Below are 12007 nucleotides of genomic sequence, written 5' to 3'. Positions count from 1 at the left end.
GATGGTAACTGTGCCCCCACAGAGAGAATCTCTGCCCCTGGGGACCAACACCTTCAGCCTATTACCTGTAACCTAACCTCCTCACAGACTCTCCATAGTTATTATTCCTTTACCACCCAGTGTCCTGCTTGTCGCTGTTTATGCCAACTCCCTCTACACTAAGGCTCTCACCTTGCTAAACAAACATCTGTGAACTTAAAAGAGTACGGACACACTGAGCAGCATGTGACTAATCTAGTCACTAGACGAACAGTTGGTGTGATGAATAGCTGCTAGCTATAAATGTAGAAAAATGTAAGTTAATGTAGAAGAGTAGGGAAAACAAACCTGTAATGTTCTTACAGAATTAGTTGAGTCCTGCTTGACAGTTGTGCCATTTAGCTATCTGGATGTAACATTGCAAATCAGTATGAAAAGGAATGACCGTGTGAGAATTATGGTAGGAAAGGCGAATGATCGATTTCGTTTTATTGGGAGAATTCTAGGAAGGTGTGGTTCATCTGTAGAGGAGATCCTATATAGGACACTAGTGCGACCTATTATTGAGTACTGCTCGACTGTTTGGTATCCGTAACAGGTTGTATTAAATGAAGTCATTGAAGCAGTTCAGAGGCTGGCTGCTAGATTCGTTACTGGTAGGTTCAGACAACACGCAAGTGTTACACAGATGCTTCGGGAACTCGAGGGAATTCCTGGAGGGAAGGCGAAATCTTTTTCGATGAACACTATTAAGAAAATTTAGAGAACTGGCATTTGAAGCAGACTGCAGAACTATTCTGTTGCCACCAATATATATTGCAAGTAAGGACCATGAAGGTAAGATATGAGAAAGGTATATAGACACAAGGACTGTAGCATCTACATCTATTCAGACAGCCAGGCAGCTCCTGCAACAAGATCTAAGATTTTTGAAGAATGCCACAGGGCTCTAGTGGAGCTAGGGGGAAGCAATAGGGTAAACCTAGTGTGGGTCCCTGGCCACTCGGGGATCTGTGGTAATGAACAAGCCGACAGATTGGCTAGGATCGAAGCAACAACTCCATTTATTGGACTGGAACCTGTCCTGACAATCACCAAGGCTATGATCAAATTGGAACTACGGAACTAGCTTAGGAAACAGCACATAGGATATTGGACCAAGGTCCACAAACAAAAACATGGTAAGGTAATGATGCCCATGCCATGTTTTAAAAGAAGCTCTGTAATCCTGGATTTAACAGAAAAGAGATCAAACTCGTGACTGGACTGATGACCGGTCATGGGAATTTCAAAACACACCTACACACAATGGGTATGACAGAAGAGGACCATAATGTAGGATCTCTGATGAGAGTGAAGACTGCATCACACCTAATCTTCGAATGCATGGCATTGGAGAGTAAAAGATACAGAATCTTCGGGACAACTAGACCTGAAGAAATTGTGTCTGACAAAAAACTGGTAGAGGGACTCCTTGCCCTATTTAAGGGCATTGGTTGGCTTTACTAGATATACAGGGAGCGATACTACACAATAAACTTAGTTTCGGTGTGGGCAGTGGCGGGTCGGACCTTAGCTGTTTTAGCTTCCCAGTTAAAATAAAATAAAATCAAAGCATATAGACAGCCATTTTTCCCTCGTTCTATTTGTGAGTGGAGTAGGAAAGGAGACAACTATTAGTGGTATGGGGTACCCTCCACTACGTGCCAGAAGATGGATTGTGGAGTATCGATGTAACTACAGATTCACTAGCTCCATAATTTGTCTTTTGTTTTTGTAGTTCTTCTGCAATAGCAATGAGAAGGATGTCGAATGATTTTACAGTGATTTGTAAACAACCAAAAGTTGTGCCTCAATACTCGCAAAGTTGTCCATACAACATGTTGAATTCACAATGTTCACCTCTCATAATTAATACTATGTAACCCGCGTGATGGCAGTTTCTGCACGAGATCATATTTCAAATAAATATTTTCTGTCAGAAGCATTTCCTGACTCATAATTGGAACAGACGTATCCACAGTGTGAGCGAGCAACACATCTTTGGTGACAGGCATTGGTGCTCAGATGTGGTCATCAAGCATCCGAGCACTTGGCACAATGCGAGTCGCAGGGTACCTAGGCAACAAGCGAGGTGCATCCAGTGTGGCCATAACTGAACATCTCTAATGCTCGTGGCCTTGCTGCTGTTGAACACAACCTTTCCCATGCCCAACTGACTCCAAACGTACAATCTTCTTCCTGGTTACCATGGCCAGCTACATCCTCAACCACAGTTACTTCTATTTTGAAGGCATCCCCTAGTCACTGGGCACCCACATGGCATCCTATGCCAACCCATTCATGGGCTATCTAGAGGAATCATTCCTAAACACAGAGAATCACAAATGCCTCACCTGTTTCAGATTCACAAAGATATTGTCATGATTTGAGCCGAAGGTGGGAATTCCCTGTCAACTTTCCTCCAGAAACCTCAACACCGTCTCTTCCATTTGATTCACCTGATCTTCCTCAACCCAAAAAGCCACTTTCCTTGATGTCAAGCCTCCACCTCAAGGATGGGTACATCAGTACCTCTGTCCACAACAAACCTACCAATCATCAGCAATACCTACCTTTGATAGCTGCCACACATTACACACAACTAAGTTCCTTCCATGCAGGCTATCCTCCCATAGTGGTCGCATGTGTAGTGATGAGCAGCCCCTCTCGAAATATGCCTAGGGTCTCAGGAAGGCCTTTGCAGACTGAAATTACCCTGCCATCCTTGACCAGAAACAGATCTCACATGCCATTTCTCACCATGTTTTTGACTACCTCTCATCATATACTGAAATGAGAAATATCCTCCCCACCCCTCCCACAGTGGTATTCTGCTGCCTGCCCAGTCTACACAATATCCTTGTCCCTCCGTACTCAAACCCTGCTCCCAGTTTCCTACTTAATGGTTCATATCTCTGCAATATACCTAAATGCAAGACCTCTCCCTTACATCCTCCCACAGCCAACTACGCCAATCCTGTCACAGGCATCTACTACACTGAACGAGGTGGCGCAGTGGTTAGCACACTGGATTTGCATTTGGGAGGACGACGATTCAAACCCACATCCAGCCATCCGTGATTTTCTTAAATCAGACCAGGCAAATGCCGGGATGGTTCCTTTGAAAGGGAATGGCTGATTTTCTTCCCCCAACATTGACAAAATCCGAGCTTGTGCTCTGTCTCTAATGACCTCAATGTTGACAAGATGTTAAGCCCAATAGCTGCAATAACTGTGCTGCATTTTATATGGGCATAACAACTAACAAGTTGGCTGTTCGCATGAGTGACCACTGCCAAATTGTGGCCAAGAGGCAGCTGGACCACCTAGTTGAAGAGCAAGCTGCCCAGCATGATATGCTTCATTCTATTGTCTGCTACACAACCTACACGAACTTTTTTTTAACTGTGCAGGTGGGAACTCTCCTTACAACATTTCCTTCAGCCTGTAACTCTCCTGGCCTCAACTTTCTCTAGTCCTGTCCTCACGAGTGACTAAAATCAGGAAGTACTATGGTGTTCACCTGTAATTAGTCATACAACTTACCTCACTCACTGTATTGTGCAATCTTTGTGTTGGACAACAAATTTACAGCATTGTTGAGGATTCATTCGGAGCAATGTAAGGTGTGCTGTTAATTTTCTGCCTAACTATTCTCTCAGAAATTGCAATGTATTTGGAGGAATAAATGGTGAGATATTTGTGACAAGTAAGAATATAAATGTTAGGAAAAGGATAGAGTACTACTTAGCGTAAAGGTGACGCATTGAGTTGCAGATGCGCAAAACAAAAGACTGTTACCCATTAAGCTTTCAGTCAAAGCCTTTTTCAGATAAGAAACCACACATATTCGTACAAGTAAGCTGTCGGAGGTGGTGGTCATTTGTGCTTGAGGTGTGCTTTCTTGCGCGTGTGTATGTGTGTGTGTGTGGGGGGGGGGGGGGGGGGGGTTCCTGAAGAAAACTTTGGCGGCCGAAAGCTAAATGTGTAACAGTCTTTTCATTGTGCCTGTCTGCAACTCATTGTGTCGCCTTCACAGTGAGAAGCAATCTCCGCTTTTCCTAATATTGTTCATATTCCAAACTGGAGTCTCCATTCTTTGAAGGATATAAATGTTCCTGCAGTTTGTTTCACTCACAGTACTTTTTTATTTTTTTAGTCAGACTGAAGTAAAGAAATTGAATGAACTCGTTACTGGGGGGGGGGATTCGCTTTTATTATGTAAATAACATTGAATATTGCAAAACATACTTCTCTTACATGAAGAATAAAGTCCCAGAATGTCTTACAAAAATGAAGATCAAAGAAATATTAGTATGTAGCAGGACACATACACACTTCAACTCTGCAACTTCACGTGTCTACCAACATGACCACAGTGATCACATACAATTCTGAGCATTATTGCTGTTCGTCTTAACATCTCCTAAAAACTTTTACGACCAGTGTGTCATTAACTAATATTTAATTATAACAAATCACACCTAGAGTGATGTTAAATGTTTTTTATTCCAGTCATTGATCGCAATATAAAGTCCTTCAACGATGACCGGTTTCAGTCAGTAATGACCATATTCAGATCTGTTCTACACCATGTCCTAATGTGATAAAGCCATAATGGCATCGACAAAACATATAAATACACTCAGCAAAGAATATGGTACATTTATATGTTTTGATGGTGCCATTACTGCTTTATCACATTAGGACGTGGTGTAGAACAGATCTGAAGATGGTCATTACTGACTGAAAACGGTCATCGTCAAAGGACTTCATATTGTGATCAAGGATGGAATAAAAAAACATTTGACCTGGATCACTGTTTGTATTCACGACTATGTCGCAGCTGGTGAACCTAGAGTGATGTGTTTATGACAGATCTTCATTGCTCTGCCTTGAAAAGGTATACTGTCATAACACACGTTATAATAAAGAAACAACTAAACATGGTGAATCCAATATGGTATTTCGAAAGTAGCAAACGAGGGACATCACGTGTTTGGTTTCCACTGTCAGCCAAGCGCCAGCAGCACACCAAGCATTTCCTAATTTTAGTCGTTCGTCCACCGGCTTACCCCTTTCCTTGCTCCCAGTTCAGTAGTACACCTGCCTTTTATCCCGTCATCACACCAAAATAGTCCTTCGTCCTTCTCTGCTTCTGTCCAATCCCATCCTTCCCCCCTTTACCACCTAGCAGTCCTATCATGTCTCCACCATGTCATTCCAAATCCCATGCCCATGGACAGCACTAGAATCTTCCTTCACCTCTGTCCTATTATCCGTTCCATACATCTTCTGTATCCACACTATCCAACCCACTTAAATAGATACTCGTGTCAGACGCAGTCACAGTCAGGCCTTAGTGCCTAGAGGTGACAGTGGTGGTGGTGGTGGTGAAGAAGGGTTTCACCCGAAAGCTAAATGAGGAGAAGTGTTGTACTGGATTATGTAGGCAAGGGAGAAAAGGATCTACATTTGTATAAAGAGATAGATTCGTCAGGACAAGATGAACCTTTCCACAAATGATTCCTCAAAGGATTTGTGGAATCTGCATATACATACATTCTCAGCAACCCACTGTATCTTGCCAGGTGAAGGTACCTTTTCACGTGGTGGAGGTACCTTTTACACTACTTGTTATTTTCTTTCCTGTTCCCCTCACAAAAAGCAATCGAAAAATAGCTGTCTATGTGCATCCATACAACCCCTGATTTCTTTTGTTTTATTTTCTTGGTCCTTACGCTATATTCGTTGGTGGTAGTAGAATCATTCTGCAGTCAGCATCAGATGTCATTTCTGTAAATTTTCTCCGTAGTGTTCCACAAAAAGAATGTTGTCTTCCCTCCTGGGATTCCCTTTAGAGTTCATGAAATGTCTCCGTAATATTTGTGTGTTGATCGACCTCCTGGGATTCCGTTTAGACTTCATTAAACATCTCCCTAATATTCGCAAATTGATCAAACCTACCTGTAACAAATGTAACAGCCCACCAGCCCTCGTCTGAGTTGCTTTGATGTCTTCCTTTAATCTTACCTGGTGTGGATCTCGGACAATCGAAAAGTACTTGAGAATGGGTCGCAGTAGTGTTCTGTAGTCTCCTGTACAGATGAACAACCCTTTTCGAAAATTCACCCAATTAACCTAACTCAACCATCTGCCTTTCCTATTGTTGTCCTTAACCTGCTCGTTCCATTTCACATCGCTTTGCAATGTTACACGTACATATTTAATTGACGTGTCTGTGTAAAGCAGCACACTACTAAAGCTGTATTTAAACATAAAGGGATTATTTTCACACTCATCCGCATTTACTTTCTACATTTAGAGGAAGCTGCCACTCATTGCGCCAACTAAAAATTTTGTATAAGTCATCTTGTATCATCCTACAGTCACTCGACGACAACATATAGCAACTTCATCAGCAAACAGCTGGCTGCAGATTGCTGCTCATGCTGTTCATCAGATCATTTATGTATACTGAGAATAAAGAGTGGTCCTGTTACGCTTACCTGTGGCACTCCTGACAATACCCTTGTCTCTGATGAACACACGCTGTGAGGACAACATACGGGGTTCTATTACTTAAGAAGTCTTCGAACCTCTTGGATATCTGGGAAACTTTTCTATATGCTTGTACCTATGTTAACAGTCTTCAGTTGGGCACCATTTCAAATGCTTTTGGAAGTCTAGGAATATGAAATCCGCATGTTACCATTCATCCACGATTTGCACGGCATCATGCAACAAAAGGGCAAGCTGCAGTGTAATTACTGAAGCATTCAGTCTACATTCTGGATTCACATCTGTCTTTTACACGTTACCAGGTACCAGGATGTGCTTCGGAGTGTAAAACTTACATAGGTTGTGAATACTTCATGTCATCATTGACTGAATTATAGCTTTGCTTTCTGGTTTCATTGAGTTTCATGTTCTTTCTAGAACTGTTGTGATTCCATGTTTCATATGCATTCCTCACATTAGTAATATATACATACATTTGAGAAAGTAAATACAAATTGTTTTTCAGCCAAACCAAAAGTTGAAGAAGTTATGTAATGAAAGTTTCAAGCGCAGTCTGTTACATCTTTTTGTTACAAGTAAATTTGTTCTCCGCATTAAGGATGATATGCATGTAGTGTACAGTTCACTGAAAATATTTTAATTTGTAAACTTTACTTAAAATCACAAAGAAAATGTTAATAAACAGTGTGCAAAAGGGACAAAAACTGGACTATTGATGATGTCTTTGTTCTTTCAGTTTCTGAGTCGGAGATCATGCTGAGTAAGAGGAGGAGATCTTCAAGAGATGGAAAATGATTGCTGGAGTTTGACAGTGACACAGATACGGACTGACATTAAATCTGTGGCTGTAAAACAGTTACTTTTGAAGGATATTTGCTTTTTAGTGGCAGAAAAATTTGCATGAATGGATTTTATAATATCAAAAACAGCATCTTGTACCAATTGCCTTATACCTTGTGTGTTAAATTTTTTAAAGGAAGTGCATTACTTACAAAGAATTATTCGTGTTACGGACTATTGCTTGAAATGAGCTAATTCTTGTTAAACTTGTGAAAAGAAAATAGCTTTGAAAAAGTTATTAAGAACACTATTTTTATCCAATGGTATCTTCATCCAAATGTTTTCATATAAATGTATAGTCTTGTACGCAGTTAACAGCAGTGACTGTTCCACACATTAATGCCATGTTGACAGTTGTAATCGGCCAGTGCGCTACATGAATTAGTCATTTTTTCCCTTCCTTTCAAATTATTTTTTGGGTCATTGTAATTCAGAGGACTCTAAAAAGTAATCACAATATTAATTCAAGATGAAGTTAAAGTGCTTAAGATTTTTCAAATGTTTTTAATATACCAATAGCATTGCTTCTTTGAGAAGTGTGACCTTTGTCAAAATGGCAGAATTTAATTTGCTTTGCAGATTTTGTATTCAGGTTATGTACAGATTTTGTTGCAGAACTGTAAAATAATTTTAGATGTTCCATCTGCCTTAACTTTTAGTCCTGAGGTTGTGCCAATATGTGCAGCGTTACCATTTTAAGAGTTCTTTAATATTCATGTTTTTATGAAGTTGATTTTGGGATGAACTATAATTACAAATTTCGTTTTTGAAATTTTTTCTTGACGTTTCGATGTGTAGAACTTTTGCTCCCTCCCCCTTCCCCCAAAAGACGGGACATGTTTTTCACATGGACAGATTTGATATGTTTTCTTGTTTCTTTAGTTTCTTTTGTTCTTCAGTTCTGTAACTTCAGCATGTTTTGACTTTTTTCTTTCTACATGTTGATTCTGTATTGTGCAGTGGTGAGGGTACAGTTTTCTCCTAGTTTTACCACTTTATTTGATGACCATCATTGTTTTTTCTTTGGAATGCTGTTTCTGATATTTTTAATCCTACCTAAATTTAAAGTCAGTGCTGATAAGTAATCAAAGAAGGAATCTACAGGTATATAGCTTCTTACATTAGTTCCTCTTAAAATAAAAAAAATTGTGGTACTTTTATGAGTGCAGACCTTCAATTTTACATTATGAAAATGCATATCACCTGACAGATTTTATTCCGCTTTCTTCAGTTTCTTTTATTTTCTTAACATTTATACTATTAGTAGTAGAGTTAGTGGCTTGTGTTATTATGGTGGGGATATGATTATTTTGGCCAGTACAACATTCACAAACTTTAAATAAAACTAAATAGATATATATATTACATACATATATATTGTATACATGTGAACTGATGCTAAAACAGGAGATATTTTCTCTGAATATATATATATGCAAGATGTTAAATAGTTTTCCGCAGAGTAATGTTTGTGCGGTGACATTTTGCTTTTGTGATAAGACTTTTGTACTGTAAAATGCGTACACATGTTGTATAATATATACAAGCATACATAAATCCATACATACAGATAATTTTATTTACTTTGACATTTGTTGTTGATATGGCTGTTAGGAAGTTTTGCAAGCAATTAACTTATAGAATGTATGTTGGTATGTTTGAGTGTATTTGCGCATTAAAATATATGTATATGGATGAAGCTATTTGTATACTCGGCTGTAAAAATTGTGTATTTTAATTATTTTAGCAATCTTATCTCTTCTATTTGTGGTGTTTTTCATTTATTCAGATATTGTCTGCTTGAATATACTTTTCAAATTATTTTGGACAGTGAAAACTTTTTGCTGTTGCTTTTAAAATGGCGAGGCATGTTTTAAGGGGTATATTGGACAAATGGAAACAATATAATATTTTTATGTACACCTTGTTTGAGCAATGCAAAGTAAGTAACTGATTGCTGAATTTGTAAATGTCATGAGCACATAGCCCATGATCTGCTTCAGAGCAGTTTACAAGTCTTCTAGTTTCATACCTTTTATATGAGTCTTTGTGTGTTGTGAGCTGTGTAGGTGCATGAAGGAACTTGGAGACTTTCTGGGTTTGAGCTAGGATAGCTGACAAAGGATTAATATTGCTAGTGTGTGTGTGTGTGTGTGTGTGTGTGTGTGTGTGTGTGTGTGTGTGAGAGAGAGAGAGAGAGAGAGAGAGAGAGAGCATGAGCATATGTAGCTGTAAATCAAGAATGAATGAAATTGTAATTGAATTTCTACACACCTTTGTGTGGGGACAAATTCCTGTCTCACTTTTACATGAATGTGCTTTAAATCAGCTTGGTAGCATATTGGGAAAGAAAACAATATTTTTCAGCAGCTATCCTTGTTCTTTGCCCAGAACTTCCATTGTATATTTAATTTTAGAAGGAAAAAACAGTCTGATTTAATCTGTTTTATTTGTCTAGTTGATTTGACGTGCAATCTACTTAGAGTATGTTATTGTTCTTGATACTTTCATGCTATCTGTACAAAGCTATCTGTATTTATTTGTAAAGAAAGTTACTGGCAAATTTAGTTTTGTTGTTCTTGTGATCGTGATTGTTTTGTTAATGCTGTGATTATAATATCTGATGACTTTGATTGTACAGTTTGTTGTTACATATTTTGTAATAGTCATCAGTTGATGGAAGCACCCTTCAATCCTCACTTGTGGACCACAGTGTGTAACAAATGTATGTTGTTATATTTACATTTCTATGGAGGAAAAATAAATTGTGATACATAGTTAACACATGTAAATTAGTTACTTGTCTTGCGTTCGGAACAAGGGATTCACTATTCATCACTGTTCTGTCTCAGTGAATTCATCCCACTTGTTTGTTGGACATTTTTATGAGTGTTGAGAGTTATAAATAATATATATAATATATATGAGAACTGTACAAAGAAAATAAAATTTGCGATAAGTAACAGACACCTGTAAATAACGAAAGTTTTCTATGAAAAAGAAGCGAACTTTACATATGTAATTAGTGACTTGTGCGGTTTATAAATTTTATTATTAATATATATTATTATGAAAAAATACAATGATAAATATCTGAGTAAATTCATAAAAAAACTAGCCAACTTTACATGTTTTATTATATTTCTTTGGATAAAATTAGTATAGTCATTAAATGCCCACCTCAGAGTTGTGATAGATTTTTCAAACTACATCTGTTTGAGTATTTGTATATTTTGAGAAACATACATTTATGTGATTGATACATCTCATGACCCTTATTTCCAAGAAATATTGGGGATGGGTGCATTTTTAATTTTTGGTCTTCTGTGTGTCCTTGGAGTAATTGCTGCATGTGTGTTATTTTTTTGTTTCAGAAACTTTTAAGTCATTGTTCTGTTGCTGTCATTTCAGTTGTCATAACACTGTATATCTCTATATATATATATTATATATATAGTCTTGTGAAATAATATGTACATAATGTTGTAAATAATTAAGTGAAGCTAGTTTCAAAAGATAAAAGCAAAAATTATGTATATTGTACAGAGAGAAAGTGCTCTATAGGTTTATTTGTATTTTAGTACATACGAACATTGTCATTATTACTCTTGTAGCGTGGAGTCCAAAAGAAATAATTTAAACTATAAAAAATACAAAAGATGGTGGCGATTGTTGTACCTCATTGTAGCTTATAGTTCTCTGTTAATAGAAAGATGAAATTGTGTTATTCCTATGTAGTGTCCTTAATTTTCATGATTGCACATGAACAGAACCTCTTTGAATTTTCACGGCAAATACGGGATAGTTCAGTTATATTCTGCAATTTCTGGTAATTAGACTGATCATAGAGGGAAAAGTAGTAGAACATGGCATAGGAAGGTGACAAGGCAGGAGTGAGGAGGAATTTGAAAGAGAAGCTTAACCACACATTCTAGAAATGCAAATCAAGTATTTTCTGATATCATTGTGCATGTGGAACAAGAAAATGTAGGATGACGGGTGAATTCTAAAGTCAAAATTTTGAGCACAGTTAGAGTTTATAATTTAAATTTACATGTGCTATGGAAAAATTTTGGATCAAAGGCAAAAAATAATTGTGTGGGAGATGGTAAACTATAGACATGGACATAAAAAATGAGCTTACACTCATCAGAACATTCACATGCCTATTGTTCTTCTCTGACACCTTATATTGACTGGGCTTATGAATAAGTAATTTAATGGCTTTTGAGGTGCATTTCGTTTTTGTCACAAAACCAAATGATAAAGAAACAGTTACTTGTTTAAGATATTTAAATAATTTAAAATTGTCAGGGAGACACCATCTGCCTCTCGCCTATATCTTAACATTAAATTAGCAAGGTTTTTATTAGACTTCAGATTCTGGGCTGTAACTTCTTTGATGTCACATAGAATCTTTGAAAAATGGTTGGTTTTTACATATAAGGCATGGTAGTTTTATTGTAATGTCTTTATCATTTTTTTCCCGAAATAGTAATCTCAGTACCACATATCCAATATATTCTGCTATAGACGCTACTAAAGTAAGAAAGAAAGAGCACTATTGCTCAGATGAGATCAGTTCATCATCAGTAATACAGACAGCCAAACCACGCTTTGCAGC

At 37.8% G+C, this 12007-nt stretch overlaps 1 protein-coding gene across 1 annotated transcript in view; it reads left to right on the top strand.

The window, feature by feature from the left end:
• Positions 1 to 10165, top strand: part of LOC124802670 (nascent polypeptide-associated complex subunit alpha, muscle-specific form-like) — a 61147-nt gene extending 50982 nt beyond the window's left edge. The window contains exon 10 of the mRNA XM_047263583.1: positions 7280 to 10165. Within this exon, the coding sequence (XP_047119539.1) occupies positions 7280 to 7338 (59 nt within the window). The 3' untranslated portion in view covers positions 7339 to 10165. The remainder of the gene's footprint in view (positions 1 to 7279) is intronic.
• The last annotated feature ends 1842 nt before the right edge of the window (positions 10166 to 12007 follow it).

Source organism: Schistocerca piceifrons, chromosome 6 (genome assembly GCF_021461385.2).
Source record: "Schistocerca piceifrons isolate TAMUIC-IGC-003096 chromosome 6, iqSchPice1.1, whole genome shotgun sequence".
In the NCBI taxonomy this organism is placed as follows: Eukaryota; Metazoa; Arthropoda; class Insecta; order Orthoptera; family Acrididae; genus Schistocerca; species Schistocerca piceifrons.
This window is presented reverse-complemented; position numbering and strand designations above follow the sequence as displayed.